This window comes from Carya illinoinensis, chromosome 13, assembly GCF_018687715.1.
Source record: "Carya illinoinensis cultivar Pawnee chromosome 13, C.illinoinensisPawnee_v1, whole genome shotgun sequence".
Lineage (NCBI taxonomy): Eukaryota > Viridiplantae > Streptophyta > Magnoliopsida > Fagales > Juglandaceae > Carya > Carya illinoinensis.
In genome coordinates this window covers 23,020,192-23,043,889 of record NC_056764.1, presented here as the reverse complement: position 1 = coordinate 23,043,889, position 23,698 = coordinate 23,020,192, and the positions used below count along the sequence as shown (strand labels likewise).

Here is a 23,698-nt window from a genome sequence, read left to right as displayed (position 1 = left end):
GGGCCACACCCCCTGGTAAAAAGCTAGCAATTTAACCAGTTCCGTGGAGGGAAACTTTCGAGGGTGTGGTGCACGGGACTGGAATTTACTCTGCAGGGGTGGGTCCAAAGGGCCTTGCCTTGGAGAGGTTCCCCGATAAAAAAAAAAAAAATGTTGAACTGAAGTAGTTATTATGTCTTCCTATTTTTATTGGCTGTAACCTGAAATAATACTTGGTTATCTGATTTTATTTATCTTTAGCTTTCTTTGCTCCTCCAATTTGCTTTGTTATGATCAATTTGGCATGTGGATGTATCTTCTGCAGTTTTACTTTATGTTTGAGTTGATATAATTTTGTTCATGGACCTGCATGCTTTGTCTTTTGTCTTTTTTCTTTTTCCTTTCTTCTTTGTGATGTGGATGGTGGCTATAATATTTATTAAGAGGATGCATCAGTTCCTCTTCTTAGTACAAGAATTATTATCTTACCCTGGAAACAATTGCATGAAGCTGTATAAAGTTCTGAATTGCAATGGCCAAAAGAAGTTCACATTCAAACCCATAATAGTGGAGCAATTGAAAAAATGTCCTTACCATCCTGTTAGTGAGTCTTTATTCACCAAATTACCCCACTTTTCTTAAGTATACCACCAAAACTTTTTATCACTGCAGCTCACCCCTTATCAGTGTTTTAGTTTCATTTAGCCCCTGTCAAATTCAATAGATAATTTGGATTAAAATGTGGTAAACTTGTTGCATATGCATCTGGAACTATTGTGGGGATGTATGGGTGCGGTGAGGATGGTAGCACATCTTAGAATATGGTCTTTGGGCTTTTTGGGGTAGTTTGAGTTTATGCCCCCTCAAATGGTTGATCTTCTTCCATGTTGGAAAGGGCAGTTTAGTAAAAGAAGTATTCACCAAATGAACCATTGTGCCCATCATGCTTATTGTGGAGTATTTGGAGAGAGAGATGTGCATAGCTTTGAAGATTGCAAAAGGTCAGCGGTGGAGCTCAAGTCATACTTTCTTAATACACTCTTTCAATGGGCCCCTCAAAATTGTTTATCTATTTTTCTGATTCGACTTTTCTAAACATCCTTCTTCTTTTCCCTTTTCTAGTTGGGTGGATTTTGTGTATATGTCTTGTCTATTGGGATTCATGCTCTTGCTTGTCTCGATAAAGAAATCATTTCTTATAAAACAATATGCATATGAGTGGCTATCAAATCATCAAAAGACCCAAGAAGCACCATCAGCTACGATGACTCACTCCAAAATTTGTATTGCCCAAATTTCTATTCAGGAAATTTATAAAGGTCTTGATTGTCTTTATGCTGGCAGGAATCTATTTGGTATTGCAGAATGGAAATCTTATTACGGGAGTCTAAAGACTTGGTATAGAAACCAATTTGGACCAGTCAATAAGTTTGGCAATTATTACCTCAGAAACATAACTGGAATAAGGCTACCCGCTTCCTCAAGATTACTTTGGTCAAGAACACTCTCTCCAATTTGCCAATATATTTCCTGTCCCTATCTCCCTCCCAACTAGTGGGGTCAATCAAATAGAGAAACTACAACGAGATATTTTATGGAGTGGGCCAGCTGATAAGTATAAATTTCACTTAGTAAAATTGGGCGTTCTCTTCACTTTTTGATGGAGGTTTGGGAGTTTGAAATTTGCTTTCCTTTAATCAAGCCTAACTAGGGAAGTGGCTTTGGCATTACTAATATGAGAGTGAGGCCTTGTGGAAAGCTGTGGTGGATTCGAAGTTTGATTGTGCTTAGGGTGAGTGGTTTTCGAATGATGTACATGGGCCACATGGTGTGAGGTTGTTGAAAAATATCAGAAGAGGATGGGAGGTTTTTTCAAGTAATACTAGACTTAAGGTGTGGGATAACTCTAGTATCAGATTTTGGCTCTGCTTTTAGTATGAAGACGAGACCTCAAGGAAGCTTTCCTAAAGACGTACAGTATTTGCACATATGCAGGATACTTTGGTGGTAAACCTATTAGAATTCACTAGTAGCTCCTCAATGGAATGCCAGTTTCTTTAGAGTGGCTCATGGCTGGGAATTGGATATCTTCACAGAATTTCTCAATAGAATTTTTCAATGTATTGTACTCTCAACATTTTGCCTTGAAGATGTACATGAGACCCTTTGAACCCATCCAAGAAAAAGAAGTTTACTGTACATTCTTTCTATCATATCTTTATACCTCAGGAGAAGAACTTTCCATCGGAGGGGTGATTGGAAAACTAAGGTGCCTAGAAAGGTATTGTATTTCCCTTGGATAGACTCCTTGGAGAAGTTCCTGAGCATGGATAACAGTTTTTTTTTTTTTGATAAGTCCTGACCATGGATAACCTAAGGGAATGTCATATTATAGTGGCTAATTGTGCTGTTAGTGCAGAACTAGTGTGGTCTGTAGAGCACCTTTTAGTCCACTATGAGGTGGCAAGAACCTTGTGGAATGACTTAATTGGCAGTGTTTGGGTTATGCCAAGAAGGTTAGTAGATTCTATGTAAATTAGAGAATGTTATATAGCTGTTTTCAAATTACAGCGATGTGAAAGATGGCTACCATCTATTGGATGTGTGGTTTTTGGTGGGAAAAGAATGATAAAAATTTAGAAGACCACTGGCAGATGGTGCAAGAACTTAAAATTTTCTTCTTCAATACTCCACTGTGGGTAGCCGCTAAAGATTTTAACGAGCCTAGTCTTCACGATCACCTGTGTTGGATCATATGTGACACATGTAAACCTTGCCCCCTCCCCACCTTTTTTTAAATAGTATGACTATGTATGGTTTTTTTAGAATTTTATAATTTATGGAGTGCTGCTTCATCTGTATATGAGAAATTTTATTACATGTAGAGATGTTGAATTGATATTGGAACTACTCAATTGCAGGTTACATTTGCTACAAAAGAAACAGAACGACTACAATCTACAAGATTTGTCAAACTGTCTGGAGTTATTTATTATCTCTACACTCAAAGCTTTCCGAAATTTGGTCAGGTGTTTCCCTTTATTACAATTGTAAAAGAAAAATACTTTAACCTATTCTGATTAGTTTATTTTTGTGTGTGCATGTGTGTGTAGAATGGTCTCTCTGACAAAAGTCTTGGGCTGATGCTTGTCACTTGGTCCTTCATATAATAAAAGGAAAAAAAGGAAACAAACCCGTGAGTTGAAACTCCTTGATGGAAAGAAAACAGAAAAGAAAATCCCAGTTGTTAAATGTTTTCAACATCTTACCTATATAAAAGAAAAATGTTTTCAACGTCTCAAAAACGCTTTGTATTTATCCCTTTCCTTTAATATCTTTCATTTTTTTTTATTTATTTACATAGATCTAATTTTCTCTATTTTATTAATTTTTTTTAATGAATAATATTGTTCCTGTTTGAAGATTATATGGGCTTAGTTGGGTGATTCCTTGTTGGGTGGTAGAGCTGTTAGCTTGTTGGATGGGGTGGGTTGGTAACAATCATAGTGAGACCCTGTTGAAAATGATCCCAATGTTTGAAATTTTCTCAGTTTCTTTAATCAAGCATTGAGTTGATATTTGATGTCATGGAACTATTAAGTGCAACTAAAATGTTAAAATGTTTGAAATTATTGATTATTTTCTGTAAAATTAATTACATTGCACTTTTACTTGTATAAAGGGTGAATGTAAGCTTTTATTTGTGTGATGTACTTATTCATCAAAAACTTTGTGTGATGTACTTGAAGCTGGAAGAAAGCTTGGAGCTGGCATAATAGCAATTTTTGTTAGGGATGTAATGATGTAGTTTTGACAGCTGAAGTAAGATACCTAGTTCGAGTGACCTTTGGATACTTGCTATTTTTTGATAACATGGGTATTGGAAGGTTCTTTTACAAAAAAATCTAACCATGCTTTCTTGTATAGGATGCTGCTTGGGAATCATTTCATGAGGCTCACAATTCAAGACAACTGGCATCATGTGAGTTGAAACTTCCCTTTTTATAGCACTGTGAAAGAAAACATGAGTTCGGCACTTGGATATTGACATTTAAATAACTGCTATGGGATAGTCGCAAGACCTTCAATTACTTGCATGATAATTAGTCCTGAAGCTTGGTTTAGACTTAAGATTGATAAAATATTTTGTTTTGCATATGAGGGAGGTTGGCATAATGTGTGAATATTATTCTTGTTCTTGTTCACCTTCTTACAGCCCCTAAATGGTCAGAAGCTTTTCTCCGTAGTTTTTCCTCTTTTCTATCCTCAAATTAAGCCCTTTTTGTTACATAGAAAAATCCTAAGGCCAACCATATGTTCTCAAACTTGGCTGTTGTCCTGGTATTCCTGCAACCTATTTGCTTCGAGAAACAGCTAATGTTTATGGGTTCCCCATTACCCTAGTCAATCTTTGCATCCAAACGCTGCCTTCCAAAATCCTGAACCCATCTACACATTCTCTAACATTTAGCCCACCACAATCACACATGGACAGATGCCCTAAATCTATCCCTTTTCAAATCATCTCAAATGAACTTGAAACTTAGATGTCATGCATAATGTTCTATTTGAGGATTCAATAATGTTAATAAATTGTTGCTAATTGTTTATTTATGTGTTTTGTTATGCAGTTTCAACTTCTAGTGATGGCATTGCTGTTAACCCCTGCATTCCCAAAGGATATAAGTTATCCTTGAATGCCAGCCATGCAAACCTTTTGGATCTGCATCCGGCTGGAAACTTTTCTGCATGCAGATATGAGGCACTGGCATTGTTGAAGAGAAAAGAAGGTAGCAATATTTTTTGCTATTTCGGCACGATGTACTTGAATTTTTGTCATTCAAATTTGATTTTCTTCCAAATATTATTTTCTGTTGACCTGAAGTTTGAATCTTTGATTTGATACTTTGGCTGAAGATGGGCCTTTATCCACCCTTTCTTTATTGCTCAAAAATAGTGTTTTAATGTGTAAAGTAACGTCCAGCTGGTTGTTTATTCCCCCTTTGGCAGAGGTATTATGATTTAGAGACCTTATTGATAGAAAATTAAAGAGAGGAAGTGAAGTACTCACATAATGTGGTCAATGTTGATGACGAAAACAAAACTTGTCTAAGAATTTGCCTCATGCTCACTGCCACTGTTTGGCTTTTCTTTGTTTTTAGCTTATAGAAGGATATTGATGTTGTGGAGATGGAACATTGCTTAGCTTGTTGGAAGCAGCTAACTTATCCAAAGGCGGGTAGGTTACTTTATTAAAAAGTATTCTTTCTAACTTGCCAACTTATTTCCTCTCTCTTTTCCCCATCCCTGTTTTTAGCACCTCCTTTCTATAGGGTTAGGAATATCACATCATAACTATATATAGCACCAGGTATAACAGATCCATATTTCTAATGCCTCAAACATAACTGAAAGTTTTTTTTTTAAAAAAAAATTAAAAATCATAATTTCAAATGTAGCATGCTCAAATAAGTTGAAACTGACAAATTCCCTCAATTTCATCATTTTCACATCAATCGAATTATAAGTGCTATGTGTTGAACACTTATAAGAGCTTAGCTTGGTTCTAATCTCTATTACTTCTGGTCTGCAGACTCATCATCATCATCACTTAGGACATTAGGAAAAAAAAAAAAAAATCTATAGCAGCTGCCAAAAGAACAACATTTGAAAAAGAAAATTTTAAGCTCATTCTGTTTGTGATTCTCAAAATCAATATTGTTCATTTCCCTCCAAATACAGTACATCAAGCAGTTAGGGACCCATCTTCCGCATGGCTGCTGTGGATATCCACATAACCCTCCAACTAGCAATGAGGTTGCTATCCTTCTAGGAAAAACTCAAACCAACCTAATTCCACCCAGGAAATCATTCCATGAAGCTCTAGCAATCTCAAAATGGAGTAAAAAATGGTTTGCCGATTCCTCACTCTTTCTGCACATACAACACCAATCAGTAACAACGATACTTCATTTTCATTGGTTATCTATAATGATGACTTTCCTTACGGAAATTTTCCGAACAAAAAATGCTTCTCTTAGGGGTGGCATAGTCTGCCAAATACTCCTTCAAGGAAAAAATTACTATCTTGATGCATAAGGACGTGAGAGAAAAATCTAACTATGAACATCCCCTTCTTAGAAGGGATTCAAAGATTTTTGTCTACACCTCCAAGACAAAGTTATTGGAGTACAAAAGATCGAAAATTCTTTGAAGGCATCGGACCTCTCAATTGTGGGCTGCTTTGAAGAAGCTAACATTCCTCTGGGAGAGCCTTAGATATTTCCATTATGTCAGCCACTGGGGCCTCTTGCACACGTGATGCACTAAATATCTAGGAAAGCCTTGTGCGCCTTGCCTCCACTTTGTCAAACCATAATTTGATTTAAGAACTATCACCCACCACAATTCTAGTATGACTAGAGAAACCTGCAACCTCTTCAGATGTTTTTCTACAACCCCACGCCGTGGGGTCCATTAGCTTCATTAAGACACCATTTTCCCCAAGCACAACCAAATTCTGAATTCTTAATCACTTTTCACAAAGCCTTCCTTCCATGTTGGTAGTGCCAAGCCATTTTCCCTTAGAGAGCCAATTGAACAAAAGCAAATTTTGAACCTCATACCTCCTTTAGAAATTGGAGAACATACTTTGGTCCCACTTTACTAGGTGAAAATTTGAACTCTTTACCTAGTCTGCTCCATTAAAAGTCCCACTATAGCTTTCTTCTATTGGCGACACTGGTGGGAAGCAGAAACAATGACAAAATATCTTGGTAAACTATAGAGAGTGCTCTTGATCTAGGTCTTCCTACCACTTTTAGATAAATACATTTTCTTCCGACAAGCCAAGTGGTGCTCAATCTTTTCTATCACCCCATCCCAAATAGACATGGCATTGAATGAGGCTTCCAAGGAGGCATGATATTTCATGGGTAAAGAGGATACCTTACACGCTAATATGCTGGCCAAGCTATCCACGCTAGGAACGTTACCAGCAGGAAGCAGCCTTGACTGGGGAAAATTCACTTTCAACCTAGACACAGTTTCAAATCATAAAAGGAGTGCTTTTGAAGATCAAAGATAGTTTTGATTTGGCGTACAAAATATCAAGATATAATCTACAAACAATTGGTGGGAGATGTTAAGGACACCGAGAATACTAGCCGCTAAAAATTGTGAGAGAGAAGCTCTATTAAATGTAGCTGATACCATTTTACCAATAGTCTCCATGATGATAACAAAAAAAATTAGTCAAGACAATGGATAACCCACCTTAAACCATGAAAGTTGTTGAAAAAACTAGCAGGAATCTCTCTTAACATTTTTCCCAAAATCCATGCATATTGAAGAGATACAATGTGCCATCCAAGATCATCATTTTTCCCCAAAACTGCATCTCCCAAGCGAATACAAAAGAAACTTGCAATTTTCATGATTGTATTCCATTCTAATATCGGACTTGTAAAGTCCCCTGGTTTACCTAAGGTGAGCCTATTGTTTAGGCATTCATTAGCATTAAGCACCAGGTCTAGAATTTGCCAATCTCTAACATATGCATTCTCTGGCTTTAAAATTATGTCGGCCATATGTCTTGATAGCCATACAGCACTCACCAGTCAAGGGCGAGCGTGGCGTAATTAGCCAACCGACCCTTTTATTCTCAATAACCTACTCCATTGATAAGCCAAGACTTCAATAATTATCTTGTACACTCCACTCACCTGGCTAACGATTATTTAATCTTTAATATCCTCTTTGCCGTTGTATACCCCCTATGTACTTGGGCTTTGCCTATTATTATGAATAAAATTTCTTGATTACCAATCAAAAAATAAATAAATCCTCTCTGCTGCAGATTTTTAGATATGAGGGTCAGGGAATCTCTCCAAGGCATGGTCCTTCGGACCCACCCCTGCAGAGTAAACTCCTGTCCCGTGCACCGCACTCGTGAAAGTTTTCCTACATAGAACTGGTTAAATTGCTGGTTTTTCACCAAAGGGTGTGGCCCCAAAAGGACTGTTTGCACCTGTGGGGTGTTGAACCTTGGACCTTGAAGGGAGTGATACCCCAAGACCAAAGCCTTCACCACTTGGGCCAACCCCTTGGTTGAACCTTTTTTTGTTATTTGTATGAAATTGTGGAATTCCCACATAACATCAGCTACTTTTAAAAAAATTAGTTCTTTATTCCTTTTTAAACTCAATTTTGATATAGAGGCTGGTCCATGATGAGAACGTCACGTGTCTTCTACAACAAGGAGATATTGTTGCTGCAGTCTTGTTCTTTGGCAATAGTTCAAGTGTTGATGTGATGTTTGTTGAGTTTACTCCCTACCATCCAAATGTTTCCTTTTTGGATATACTCTCATGCTGGCTGCTTCACCCATTCCACTCCCAGTTCAATCCCTACTTGGTATTTTCTACTCATCTAGAGTCATCTCCTCCATCCTCTTCACCTACTCCACATACGCATTATCCTTATGGTCTTTAGAGCCCAGTGATCTCACCTAAATTAGACTCCTTTCCAATTGATATTTAAAAAGATAATTGTTTTTGTAGCATGCAACATCCTATGATTTATTTTGTATATACTCGGTCTTTGTTTTTTTGCCTTTGCTGCTTTGTTTCACATCTCTAGTGTTTCCATTCCAAAGGCTATAGGATGTCTTACCTGACATATCGGATAAACTCCTTCCAGACCCTGCGGATTTTCTTCCATAACTCAACCCATAGCCCGGTGCTAGTAAAAAAATAATAATCAAATTAAAACTCAGCCTCATAGCTTCCATTCATCTCATTAGATCTCCAACCACTCCACATACTACTCCATATTCATCTCTTGTCAAAGACATTTACAAATTGCGATTATTGTACTTTATGGTGCTTTCTAATAAGCATTTTTATAATGTCAAGTGGTAATGAATTTGAATCATTGTGGAATCCAAGGGGTCAGAGATTTCAAAAAATTCCTCTGCTTGGTCTTTATTGTATCTTGCAGTGCAGTCCTATTTAAGATTCTTGAGAGTGGCACATCAGATTTTCACTTCAAGCATGGATTGATATCCATGCCATCAAATAGCATAACTTTCATAAAGGAACATACTGCTTTTTGGATGTGCAGAGATAGATATATAATTTAAACTTTTTAGCAAATTAAGTATTTTCTTGTTTTACATTGTTTTTTGAGTTTTGATTTGGCTTCTTGAATATGTGCAAAATACATTTCCCACGGAATATATGACATTGATGTTATTAGGGACCACATTTTAAAGCAGAATGTTTACATTTAGATTCTGCTTGGTAAGTGAGATGAAAATTTTGAGTTTAACATAAAATATTAAAATATTATATTTTAATATTATTATTATTTTGGGATTTGAAAAAGTTAAGAAAAAGTTAAATTATTTATTATATTTTGTATAGGGATTTGGGAAAGTTGTAATGATGAGATGAGAATTTTAAATTTGAGATGAAAATTTTTATCTACCAAACGGAACCTTAGTAAACTCTATCCTAATTTTGAATCCGGAGGTATTCAGTGATGTCTAACTATCTGAAGACTTAAAGGGCATGGAAGTGATTTTGATAGAAATATTGTTCGATGCTGAAGAGAAGTTGTGGACAAAAATGCTTATTGGTGATTTGGAAAGGAAAACCTTGATGGAGAAAATATGTTGTAGACAAAAATTGAGAGTGTTATGGTTTCAGAATAGGGATAAATGTACAAAGTTTTTCAGAGTGGTCAATTCACCAAGGAACAATACTCCTTTCCTGTTAATAGCATAGTTTCTTCTGATCCTTTGGAGATTAGCAATCACATCATGCAATTTTATAAAAATCTGTACTTGGAACAGTTCACTTGGAGACCTAAGTTGGATGGACTTCACTTTAATTCGCTCGAGGAGGATGAAGACTGGTGGTTGGAAAGACCCTTTTGGGAAACTGAGGTGTGTGAGGTAGTGACAACCATGAATGGTAAAAAGGCAAATTCAGTGGAGTCCTTAATGCCAGTGAATGTCTGTATAGTAGATTGAAATCAGGGGGAACAAGGACTGTTGTGTAAGTTGGACATTGAAAAGGCATGTCATCTTGTGTAATGGGGATTGCTAATGTATATGTTAAGAAGGTGAGGCTCTGGGGAGAAATGGTGTGGTTTGATTGCCTGATGTATCTCCAGTACGATTCTTAGTTTTGGTATAGTACTCCCATGGGGTGGTCTCTTTAGCAGCTTGAGAGGTCTATGACAAGGGGACCCCTTATACTCTTTGCTTTTTGTTAGTGTGATGGACGCTTTGAGTATGCTACAGTGCAGAGAGGGTTGATATTGGGCTTTCATGTGGGAGCAAGGAATGGATTTCGACTTAGCATCTCTAACTTAATATTTGCTAATGACACTTTCTTTAGTATGCTGTGAGGCAAGTCATGTCATCTCTGATATTTACACTATATATTTCTATGCTTTGAAGCAGTTTTTGGTTTTAAGATCAATTTGGCCAAATCAGAATTGCTTCTAGTTGTTATGTTGAGAATGTAGCTAGTTTGGCAGATATCCTTGGATGTAGAATCTCGATCTTGCCAATGATTAATCTGGCTCTTCTCTGGGAGCTTTTTGAACGGGTCATAGACAAGATGGACCGCTACTTGGTTGGTTGGAATCGCTTGTGCTTGTCAAAGGGTGGACGGAACACTTTGATCAAGAGCATGTTATCCGATTTACCTACGTATAATATATCATCATTTCCATTTCCTGTCGGAGTTGCAAATCATCTTGAGAAGCTACCATTTGAATTTTTGTGTGGAGTCATGAGCATAAGATATATCTTGTGAAATGGAGAAAAGTGTGTTCATTGGTGTTAGAAGGTGGGTTGGGGGGTGAGAAACTTATTTCTTTTAACTGAGTGCTTTTGAGGAAATGGCTATGGTGATATGCTTATGAGAGAGATTCTGTGGAGGGTGCATATGGACATAAAGTGGTAGTTTGGGCAGCGGTTGGTGTTCTCTGAAATAAACAGTCTTTTGGAGTGGGGCTTTGGTAGAACAATAGAAGGCGTTGGGGGGAGTTCTTTCATCTTACTAGATTTGTGGTGGGAGTAGGGTCCAAGATTGGCTTTTGGCATGATTTGTGGTGCAGGGACTGACTCTTGAAATATGCATTCCCAGATTTATTCCAAATCACGCTTTTAAGCATGCTTTGTGATATATCTTTATCAACTCTCACATGATTGTCTCCATTGGTGTTAAGTTGCTAGAGAGGCAAATGATTGGAAAGTGGATCTCCTCATTGCTTTTTGATTGGTTGTATTTGAGTCGGGTGGGAAGCAACAATGACGATAGATTGGTATCAGGCCCATCTAAGAAAAGAGTGTACATTGTGAAGTCCTTCTACAATGTTGACCTCTTTCCCTTGGAAGCTTATTTGGAGGAACAAGGCTCCCCCTTGGATGAAATTCTTTGTGAGCAGTGACATTGGGGAGGATTCTTACATTGGATAATGTGAAGAAGTGGGGTATAGTAGCAATTAATAGGTGTTGTATGTGTAAGAAGAATTAGGAAACATTGGATCACCTTCTCTTGCCTTGCTTTATGGAACACTTGCCTATTTGGGATAGAGTGGGTGATGCCTTCTTGGGTAGTGGATTTCTTAGCATGTTGGAAAGCACAGTTTAATAGCTAGGGCTGAGCACTGACTGAACCGGAGTCGGTATTGGAGCCATCCGACTCCGACTCCGACTCCGCCTTCGACGGCGTTAGATTCCGCTCCAACTCCGCCTCTGACTTGTTGGAGCGGAGTCGGAATGGAGTCGGAGTTGGGCGATGGCGTTGATTAGTTGACTGCAACGGCACCGTGCGATGACCCACCCAGATCTGCGACAGCGTTGGATTTGGTTGACTGCGACGGCACCGTGCGATGACCCACCCAGATCTGCGATAGAGTTGGATTTGGTTGACTGCGACGGCACCGTGCGATGACCCAGATCTGCGATGGTGTCGGATTTGGCTGACTGTGATGGCACCGTGCGATGACTGATGACCGTCTGCCTTCTTTGCCGATTTGGGAAGTTGGGAACTGCCGCCTTTGTTGATTTGGGAAGTTGAGAACTGGACCGTATGGGACTGGCCGACTAGAAGTGGGGAGTGGGGACTCGGGGTGACGGGGACTGCTAGACTAGAGAAAATTAAACCCTAAATCAAAGCTGAGCCCTGAGAGTGAGGGATCGGGGGGTGGGGGCCCCCGGGGGGGGATAAACTAGTCTTGAGTCCTTGACTGAAGTAAACGGCGCTGTTTACTTCCAAAACGGCGCCGTTTTATTATAATGAATTATGAATTCTGTTTTTGTGACCAAAACAGAGTCCAACGACGCCGTTTGGGCTCTGTTTTGGTATTTTCAGCCCCCCCCCCTTTTTTTTGTAAACCTTAAATCAAATATTATAATATATATATAATAAAATAAGATATTTTATTAAAATAAATAACTTCTATATATAGTATATAGTAACTTATATAGTAACTATATAGTCTATATTAACTTATAGTAAATTAGTAATGTAAAATATAAAATAAGCTATAGTAACTTATAAAATATATAAACTATACTATATATAAAATATTATAATATATAAAATAAAATAAGATATTTGATATTAAAATAAGTAACTTATATATATAGTATATGGTAACTTATATAGTAACTATATAGTCTATATTAAATTATATAGTAACTTATAGTAAATTAGTAATGTAAATTAACTATATAAGGTATAGTTATATAAAATATATAAATATATATGATTAATGGATAAAAAATACATAGTATATTACTATATATTATATAAGCCCTTAATATATATATATATAGTATATATATAATCTATAATTATATATAATATAACTATATATTATATATTGACTTATAGTAAATTAGTAATGTAAAATATAAAATAAGCTATAGTAACTTATATAGTAACTTATAGTAACTTATATAATAACTTATAGTAAATTAGTAATATAAAATATAAAATAAGCTATAGTAACTTATATAGTAACTTATAGTAACTTATATAATAACTTAATAGTAAATTAGTAATGTAAATTAACTATATAAGGTATGGTAACTTATAGTGTAACTATAGTAACTTCTAGTAAATTAGTAATATAAATTAACTATATAAGGTATAGTAACTTATATAGTAACTATATTAACTTATAGTAACTTATAGTAAATTAGTAATGTAAATTAACTGTATAAGGTATAGTAACTTATAGTGTAACTATATTAACTTATAGTAACTTATAGTAAATTAGTAATGTAAATTAACTATATAAGGTATAGTAACTTATATAGTAACTATATTAACTTATTTTAACTTATATTATTTATTATAATGTTTATGTTATAAACCATCTTGTATTGTATGACCACATTTAGCCGTCGTAATTGACCAAATCGTAGTCGTCAATTAAGACTTTTGTAATCCTATATATATGGGTGTTTCTAAGTTCATTTGATACCATTAATAAGAGAACTTCTCTCATTCTCTCTCAACCTCTCTGAGCTCTATCTCTCTCTCTTTTGAAAGATTCATAACACGTTATCAGCACGATTCTCGTCTTCCTTCTCTCTCCAAAATCTTCATCACCACCAAGTTCTGGGCTGCCTCTGTCGAGCATGATCTGGGTGTCATCACTAACGAGGCCACTGGCAATCCGTACTGCTCTCAACCACATCGAGAACCTCATCACCGATGTCACCAAGGGCTACCGGTACAAGATGAGGTTCATGTATGTTTTACTTCTAGATTTGACAACCAGAAACTATGGCTTTGCCAACCGAGAGAGAGGAAGTGAGGTAGACTTATCCAGTTATATTCCTCTTTCGATTTGCAACCTCCAAAGCTGATCCGTCACAAGCGACCGAGTCAACGCCGGTGTGGTCGATCACCTAAGAAGAGCTCGAAGCCATTGCAGAACGCTGTCCTCGCGATTGATCTGCTGAAGTAACATATCTCCAAGCCCCTCTCCCCTACCGATCTTCTACACAAGCTTCGGTTCGAGGACTCGATCAGACCGGCGCTCGAGAAGTTCTACTTGCTTCTTAAATGTGGTGTCGGGGCAGGAACCGACGCCCTGTTGCGGCTCCAATCTTGGAACGAGTCGCAGATTCAAGCTCTTTGTGTGATTGCGTCTGTGATCGCCTCCGCTTCTTGATCTCCGTCACCAACGACGACGACCTCGACCACATGATGCACAAATCGTAAAATGGTCCAAATTTTTAAGTCCAAGTAAATCGGTTGAGCTGTTGGAGCATTTTCAGTTTCGCCTACTGGGGGTTTGGTTTTACACAGTTTCTTTTGGTTTTTTTTTTCTATTTTAGGATGCATTACTTTTATTGTAATTAGTATTTTTGCAGCTTACGTCCTTGTAAGGTCTTCCTTGGCCACATATGAGGAAGATTTATTAATAGAAAATAGAAAATATGAAAGCAGCTGCCGACTTGCCATGAAAGCAGAGGTATAGATTGGAGGAGGGGATCTCGAGGACGCCAGTAGAAGATCGAGCTACAAATCCACCAGTAGCATCCGCAAGATCGATCTAGTACCTTTATATGCGATCTTCGACCTCCGAAGCATCGCTGAGAGGATGATCTCCGCTGGTTAGCTCCGCGAATGCTCTCAGGGAGCGCCTTAAGCAGAAACAGCTCTCTGCTCGACACCAATATTGCGGGTTATGTGATATCAAAGATTCATAACACGTAGTAATAATAATGAATATAATCATAAATATTCACCTTAGTAATTATAAATAATATATTAAAAACTTACTTGATGTCCAGCGTCATTTTGATGGAGAAATAGTTGCAGTAGATATAATAGTAATTTTCTGTCTTTTGCTAGCAACTTGCAAAAATGAGTAGAAAAGCTTTATGGCAACATCCACCCACTTTCTCAATCGCAACACCAACTTGCATGTGTGGGTCTCCACCATCACCAAATAAAACCAAGCTTCTCTTTTTATTTTCAAAGTTGTGGATCCCAATCCACTCTCTCAATTGCAACACCAAGTTGCATGTGTGGGTCTCCACCATCACCAAATAAAACCAAGCTTCTCTTTTTATTTTCAAAGTTGACTTTGATCATTGTTTGACTTGTCTTCTTCCAGCAACCATTTTAGACTTATTTCCATATTTTCTCTGTAATGGAGTGAAATTCCCTGCCGGCACCGCCCAAGTGTTCTACAGCAAACCAGATCGGTGGGTCCGAGGCTGATCGAGATACGAATCTTTGATATCGCATAACCCGCAACATTGGTGTCGAGCAGAGAGAGCTGTTTCTGCTTAAGGCGCTCCCTGAGAGCATTCGCGGAGCTAACCAAGGGAGATCATCCTCTCGGCGATGCTTCGGAGGTCGAAGATCGCATATAAAGGTACTAGATCGATCTCGCGGATGCTACTGGTGGATCTGTAAACCCAAGCTTTTCTTTTACACCCTGCATTTTTTCAAGATATAATATTATAAGTGAGAAAAATATAACAGTATAATAAAAGTTGGTAGCCTTTTGAGGCCTTCATAGAAATAATAGGCGGCTTCTTCCAGCAACTTGGTGTTGCGATTGAGAGAGTGGATTGGGATCCACAACTTTGAAAATAAAGAGAAAAGCTTGGTTTTATTTGGTGATGGTGGAGACTCACACATGTAACTTGGTGTTGCGATTGAGAGAGTGGATTCGGATCCACAACTTCGAAAATAAAAAGAGAAGCTTGGTTTTATTTGGTGATGGTGGAGACCCACACATGCAAGTTGGTGTTGCGATTGAGAAAGTGGGTGGATGTTGCCGTAAAGCTTTTCTACTTATTTTTGCAAGTTGCTAGCAAAAGACAAAAAATTATTATTATATCTACTGCAACTATTTCTCCATCAAAATGACGTCGGACATCAAGTAAGTTTTTAATATATTATTTATAATTACTGAGGTGAATATTTATGATTATATTCATTATTATTATTTGATAAATTCTATGTTTATTTACATAGTCTAGATACAAGTTTTATTTATTCTTTTTATACTTATTATAAATTATTGATGATATGATTTATCTTAGAATGGAAATGGAGCATCCTTGAAGGATCGCCCTAAATCAATAATTTTATTGAGTATCTCATAGTTTAAATGAGTGATACGTGTACCAAAAGCTCATTATGATTAATAGACCTGAAGTTGCATAATTGAAATTGTGTATAGAAAATTCTCTAAGGAATATATATTTAAATGAACGTCTCGAATGTGCTCTTGAAGTAGCAATATCGAGTATGTTCCTGAAGTAGCAATATGAAGTGCAAAAGTTCACAATATATTCTAAATTTATATCTGGTATTTTAATGGCTAAGCAAAATAATGAGTTTTTGATAAGAAATCATTAGTCACGTCTTATTAGTTCTACATCATTCTCTGAAGTGAATGATAATGGATTTATATCATTTTATTCCCTGAAGTGAAAAGAATGATGCGTTTTATTCAAAGAAACTAAAAGATTGGAGGTGATAATGAATATCTTTTTCGGGCTAGAAGTTCGTATTAGAAAAGCTATAAGCCTTCTTTTTGAGATGATATTATACAATTATTGAATCAAATATTATGATACACCAAAGTGATATGATTCAAAATATTTGTATCTTTTCATGATTATCTTGATCATCCAAAATGAATTACGATAAGTCAAATGATTTTCATATGGACGTCCATAAAAGAACCAGAAGATTCTTTTACTATAAAGTCTTACCATCATAAGTGGAAAGAAAAATTTGCTAGAAGCAAATAAGATGAAATAATTTGACGTTATCTTGATTATCATATGTGAACTGGAAGTTCAGATGATAATTAAATTATAGATGCAATAAGATAAAAATGTTTCATATTCTAGTTGCTAAAATCCCAGCGAGAATTGAAGTCCCTGTAGGACAATTAAGAAATTCAGCAATCTAAAGACATGTCTAAAAAGCATGTGAGACCTATTGATACAAAAGATACTGCATCTCGAAAGAGAAATGTACAAATAATTTGGTGCTCCTGAAGAGGCCATACCCACAAAACAAGTAATAAAGTCCATCCAAATTTTCTGAATAAAATTCTCCTGTATAAACTCTTGAAGAGTATAAATCTCTTGATAAGTGCCTCATGAAGAGATTTTTCATAAAAATGTCTTCCCTTGAAGAGGGACAAGTACCTGAAAATAACGAGATCTCGATAGATTTTATAAATATTGGAGAAATCTAGAGCAAGTTATTATTGCAGTTTATATATATGATTTAAATGTCATTGAGGCTCTAGAAGAGCTCATGAAAACTGCACATATTTGAAATATAAATCTGAAACCCTTGCGGTTTCAAGGGGAAGATGGATGATATTATTACTTTTGAAATACCATCTTTTAAATACAATTAGTATTTCAGATTCATATTATGAGTTTGATAAGAAGTGTGCATTATTAAAGAAGAAATAAGAGGGAGCACACAAAACATCTACCAGAAGATAGAAACACAAATATGAATTTGTGAAATATTATTTTATTATCTTGAAGCAAAAATTACAGAAATTTGAGGCACTTTGCCTCATTCTTCAAACGCTCTTGTTTTTCAAGAATCTGCATGGCATCCCTATCTAAAGGAGTGGGCAATCGAAAAGAAGATTTAAGTAAGAATTTTAAATTCTTATTCTCTTGTTTTATTGCTCCTATCTTCATGTTGGACTCCAGAAGAAGTCGTTGAAGGATAGCAATATTCTCGTGGAGTTTATCAACTCCACAAGTTCTAGATTGTAGTCGCTGAGAAAATGTGACAATGGATGATGAGTATTGGGTACCGAGACTCACAAGCTCATAGATAGTTTCATTATTTGACTTATGAGTTAGATCATTATTATATTGCATTATAGCACCTGTGCTAAAAGCAGGAACAGCTGATGAACGAGGTGCAGAGTACCTCATATATTGGCCATGAGAAGATTGCTGAGCCATTGCAGAGTACAAATGCAGAAAGAGATTGCAGGATAAGAATGCAAAAAGAGATTGCAGAATAAAAATGCAGTATGATTACAGAAAAGTGAAGAAGATGAGATGCGAATGAAGATGAGCTGAATATTTATTTTATAGAGAAAATTATGACAAATTACTTCACAACATCTCTCGTGAAGCATCTCTCTACAAACGACAAGAAGATGTAGCATCATAGCTCTGCAGCGCCTGATAGCTACAGAAGAGTTGAAAATCCGCAGTGCTTGTCTGATCTAAAAAGGCTGGTCACCGTTTTTATTAAAAAATGAGGTTAGCGGTTTAATATTGATGAATTCTTCACTAACTGTGTTATTTACAAGAACTCCAGAAGAGCACAACTCTAGAAGAGTAGTGAATTCAATGTTAAAATGATCTTAAATCAATATAGTGAATTTCACTATAAAGTCTTGAAGTACTTTTATATGGACAAAACTCATCCCCTGAGTACTCCAATGGTTGCTCGATAATTTGATGAGCAGAAAGATCCATTTCGTCCTTGTGAAGACGATGGAGAAATTTTTGATCCTGAAGTACCTTATCTCAGTGCAATTGAAGCCCTAAATATGTGATTATTTTATCAACATGGATCAAGTCCACAATTAGTTGGATATACGGGTATAAATTATCTTTCAGATCCACACAAGAAGATCATTGCAATTCATGAGAAGAAAGTTGAAATTGATGTCAAGAAGATACGGTCAAGTAATAATCTAGCAGATTTATTCACTAAAGCATTACCAACTGCAACGTTTAAGAAGATTGTGCAGAATATTGGAATGCGGAGACTTAAAGACCTATTATCATGTACTTTTTAGGGGAAGTAATGTCTTGAAGACTTGTGCTGATTGTACTCTTTTTCCTTCGTTAAGGTTTTATCCCACTGGGTTTTCCTTTACAAGGTTTTAATGAGGCAATCCTAAAGCACTCGACGGTACACATGAATACTGTACTCTTTTTCCTTCGCTATTGATTTTTTCCCACAGGGTTTTTCCTTGGCAAGCTTTTAACGAGGCATATTCTTTAAATATGGTCATCCAAAGGGTAAGTGTTGTATTGTATGACCACATTTAGCCGTCGTAATTGACCAAGTCGTAGTTGTCAATTAAGACTTTTGTAACCCTATATATATGGGTGTTTCTAAGTTCATTTGATACCATCAATAAGAGAACTTCTCTCATTCACTCTCAACCTCTCTGAGCTCTATCTTTTTTTCTCTCTTTTGAAAGATTCATAACAGTTTATACATAATTATTTATTAGATGTTAATATATTGAAAACACATATTTTTATAAAATATGCACAATATCGGAGTCGGAGTTGGAGTCGGAGTGTCGGAGTCAGAGCGGAGTGGAGTCGGAGTGTCGGAGTCAGAGCGGAGTGGAGTCGGAGTCGGAACACCTCCACCTCCGACTCTGACTCCGACTTTGACTTTTCAGTGGAAAAAAACTCCGACTCCGACTCCGACGAGTCGGAATCGGAGTGGAGCCGGAGCTTGATTTTCGGATTTCTGCTCAGCCCTATTAATAGCCATCAATATGCATCATTGCGAAAGATGGCACCGCTTGATGTTTGTGTATTTGTAGGGAAAGACGTGAGCGTTTTTCCGAGGATTGCAAGAAAACAGTGTTAGAGCTCACGTCTTCCTTTCTTGATACTATGTATGATTGGATAATGGTCCACAATAGTGTAGAGTAATCTATTTTTACTTTCCATGGCACTTTTTCCCTTTGCTAGTTATTAATAGTCTTACCTCATCAAAAATTTTTGTATCGTCTTTTTAAATCAAAACATTAAGACTCCTGTAGAAGGGACTCAGATTTCAGCATGGTTGTGGTTACACTTTTGCATGTAAAAGTATGAAGTTACCACAAATTGTAGCTCCTTGAATTGCTTCTAATTTAGTTGGGGAGGGATGCGGCAGATGTGAGTTGTTTGTTCGTGATCTATGGATCTACCTTTTGTCTGTCTTACGTGGAAGTTTTTAGTTGGACAACATGCTCATCCTACTAGGGTTATTCAGGTAAGCTGACAACTTTAAAGACTACAGCCGAGAAAACTTCTAAACTAATTTTGTTTCATCTCTGAAAAATAGCACGTAGACTCTCATCAAAATCCGAGAATAAACACAAAGCATGCTCTTCGTAATTAGAATTTTATATTCATGATCAGAATTGAGAACAAAGTTTAATTGAACTACTGACTTTATTTTTATCAAATTGGGATTTGCTCTATGGATCATTCATATTCATCAAAGACTGCCATATGTATCATTTTCCACAATTCTTTCCCATCTAAAATAGTCTCTGGTACCTCATGACGTGGCATATGTTTCATCACAGCTTCTGTCCATGCTGAAATTGTAAAATTATGTGATCAATTCTTAGATTCACAACAATGGTACAAATGTTAATTTAGTAGATACCTTAATGGCATTTATGTCACATCCAATAGTATAACATAATTAAATCTTTATCTCAATAAATTTATAACTTGCTTTGTGATAATTATATAAAAATATATTGCCTTATAAACATTTGCATCTCCTTTTGTCACTATTCTTTTTTTCTTAGAAATTTTCTTTTCTGTAATTATTGGATTTTAGATTTCACAATATTCAAGTAGACTGTCTTCTTGACAGTTCTTCATTTTAATGCAGATAAATGCTTGCAGCTGCCTTGCAAAATTGTTTCATCTATCTTTTCTGAGTTACCAGGCAAGCCAATTTCTTCGGAAAACTTCTTATTTACTTCTGAGGTTTGTGACAATGACATAACGCAATTGTAACAATTTAGTTTATAGTACTTCATGCTTATTACATTCATAGTCAATGAATGCAACTTGTTGAGGTGAAAATGTCTTATTACCTAGTATAATGTAGATCAAATGTAGCCTATAAGTTATAGTTCATATGGCACCACCTCCCTCCGTAAGAATGCTGGACTGTGAAGGGTGAGTCCATAGGTTCAAAAGCCAGAGTAACTTATAAATCATTTAAAAACAAAACCCTCTAGTATTTAAGTTGAACTGTGTGGGCCTCTTATTTGATTGACGTATAGCATGAGAAATGGAACCCTGTGGATTCTTTTTTTATTTTTTTTATTTTTTTAAGTGTGGATTCATACCATAATGAGATCAGGTATTTATGTTCAACTAAAAGTTTTAAATACAGCAATTTTCAAATTCTTTTAAAGGAACCAAATATTTTTTTTGGTGATTTCTGAAATATATATTAGTAGTTTGGTTCAGGCTTGCAACATTTGATCTTTCTGCACTGAACTGTGATGCTATATTAATAAGCACTTGATCTTTTCATATAGATGTCAGATCTGTCTGACAGAGGGTTAGAGTTTTGACACCAATGCTGGAGCAGGATCTTTAGTTTCAGCAACAGAACACGAGTAAAAAGGGACTTCAGGGCAGGTTTAGGTAGAAGGCTATGGTGCTGTAATTATAGACAAAAGATCGTGATATATTTGTATTTGGGGGCTGGAATAGTCATGATAAACTAAAATGTAGCCAGACCAGAAGTTAGAACGAAAGGAGAGGATGAAGGAAACTTAGGCATCACAGCTGGGGATGCATCAATTTCAATGTATCACATAAATTTCACACTAAAAAAACAAAATAGGCTGAAATACTTTAGTTCTAATAGGAATTTGCCACCAATGGGACAAAGGGCGAGATCGTCAGTTCAAGACCCATTGGGTGTGTCTAACTGAAAAAATGAAATAACTGAAAAGTTACTACTGTTTCATTTTGCTGTTCCTCTACTCCTTTTCGTGACGTCCCAACAAGACTACTCCACTTGGTTATTGCTATTACTCAACTTCAGCAAATTTAATTTATTAAATGAGTCAGTTAAGACCACAAAATTATAATAAAAGCAAACGATAGAGCTTCTATAAAGCTTGGTGTTTTTTTCTAAGCAAGCTTGATGTATAATATTTAACACAGTGCTGCCTGGATGGAGAGGCCTTTCAACAAGACAGAGGGTTATGAAGTGGTGAGAAAGATGGTCAAAGACAAAGCACTTGGACCATATGGCTTCTCTATGGGATTCCTCCAATCCTCTTGGGAGGCAGTGGAGGATAATTTGATGAAGGTTTTCCAAGAATTTTTCTCATTTGGTAAGTTAGAGAAAAGTCTCGATGCCACTTTTATTGCACTTATGCCCAAGAAGGTTGGGGCTTTGAATGTTAAAGATTTTTGGCCTATTAGTCTCGTGAATAGGGTCTATAAGATTATCTCCAAGTTTTAGTAAACCGCTTCGAGTTGGTTTTGGGGAGGATTATTTTGAGACCCCAAAATGCCTTTCTAAAAGAAAGACAAATATTGGATCTAGTACTAATCGCCAATGAATGGCTAGATAGTAGATTAAAATCAAGAGAATCGGGTGTTCTATGCAAGCTGGATATGGAGAAGACATATGACCATGTCAACTGGAACTTCCTATTATACTTGCTTGGGAGTTCTGGATTTGGGGAGAGGTGGTTCTCATGGATTAGATATTGCATCTTGATTGTGAGGTTCTCGGTTTTGGTGAATGACAATCCAATTGGTTTATTTACCAATTCACGCGGCCTAAGACAGGGTGATCTGTTGTCCCTGCTTCTCTGTCATTGTTATGGAGGCACTTAGTAGGTTGATGTCCGCTATGGTAGACAATGGCTTTATGGTTGGATTTTTTATTGGCGACGCCAATTGGGGGGCACCCTTAACATTTTTCCTTTGTTGTTTGCAGATGATACCTTGTTATTTTGTAAGGCAGACCAAAATCAGATTTATTATCTAAGGGCTATCCTACTTAGCTTCAAAGCTATGCCAGGATTGAAGGTGAATTTATCTAAATCGGAGCTGGTCCCAGTTAGAAACATTTGTAACCACGGGCAATTGGCCAACATTCTTCAATGCAAGGTCTCCTCACTCCCCATGAAATACCTTGGCCTTCCTTTGGGGGCCTCTTTCAGGGCTAAATCTATATGGGATGAAGTAATAGAAAAGATTGAATGCAGATTGACAGGTTGGAAGTGATTGTATTTGTTTTTTGTTTTTTTTTTATATAACTAAACATATTATATATATATATATATATATCAATAGGAGTAACCAAGTACACTGAACGTATACAAGAAGACACCTAGCCCATACTACAGTGTCCCGAATCACCCAAAAGCTCGTGAAACACCTCTCCAACCCCAACCCCTTGTTTCCCATACAACTCATTCAAATCCCTCTAATTTCTTCCCTCAACTTGAACTACTTCCCTTAACGTCGTAGTTAATTGCCCATGAAAGATGTTTTAACTCCTTACTTTTCTTGAAACTTGATTTGGTTTCAAGCGCGTGGCTTGCCTCAATCATAGCGAATAGAGCTTAAACCCGTTAACTTTATGAAGAACCCAATCCGATGGTGAACCCACTATATCATTTAATAGAGGAAGAGAAACTAGGGGAGCAACATCATCCCCATACATAGTACCCAACTGCACTTCCAACTCTAAGCCTTCATCCACACTAGGCACCAACGACAAATCTTGAGTCTTCTTGACAGCTAAATGGTTGCTATCCATTGTTTTTGTCACCATAAAAGGTTCCTCCCCTACATCGATGATGGCATTGATAAAATTTGCTTCACCCCCCAATGATCCTTGTAGTTCCACTTTGTCAGACCCTA

The 23,698-nt window shown here is 36.7% G+C and overlaps 1 protein-coding gene and 1 non-coding gene across 2 annotated transcripts in view; one reads left to right on the top strand and one right to left on the bottom strand.

Moving 5' to 3' along the window:
• LOC122291899 (probable apyrase 6) overlaps positions 1 to 23,698 on the top strand; it is a 33,908-nt gene that overhangs the window by 2,496 nt on the left and 7,714 nt on the right. Inside the window, exons 3-6 of the mRNA XM_043099937.1 lie at positions 2,901 to 3,008; positions 3,907 to 3,961; positions 4,611 to 4,769; positions 20,682 to 20,779. Coding sequence (XP_042955871.1) covers positions 2,901 to 3,008; positions 3,907 to 3,961; positions 4,611 to 4,769; positions 20,682 to 20,779 — 420 coding nt within the window. The remainder of the gene's footprint in view (positions 1 to 2,900; positions 3,009 to 3,906; positions 3,962 to 4,610; positions 4,770 to 20,681; positions 20,780 to 23,698) is intronic.
• LOC122293077 lies at positions 7,512 to 7,639 on the bottom strand. The gene has a single exon (XR_006237134.1). It is a non-coding gene; the product is annotated as a U11 spliceosomal RNA (small nuclear RNA).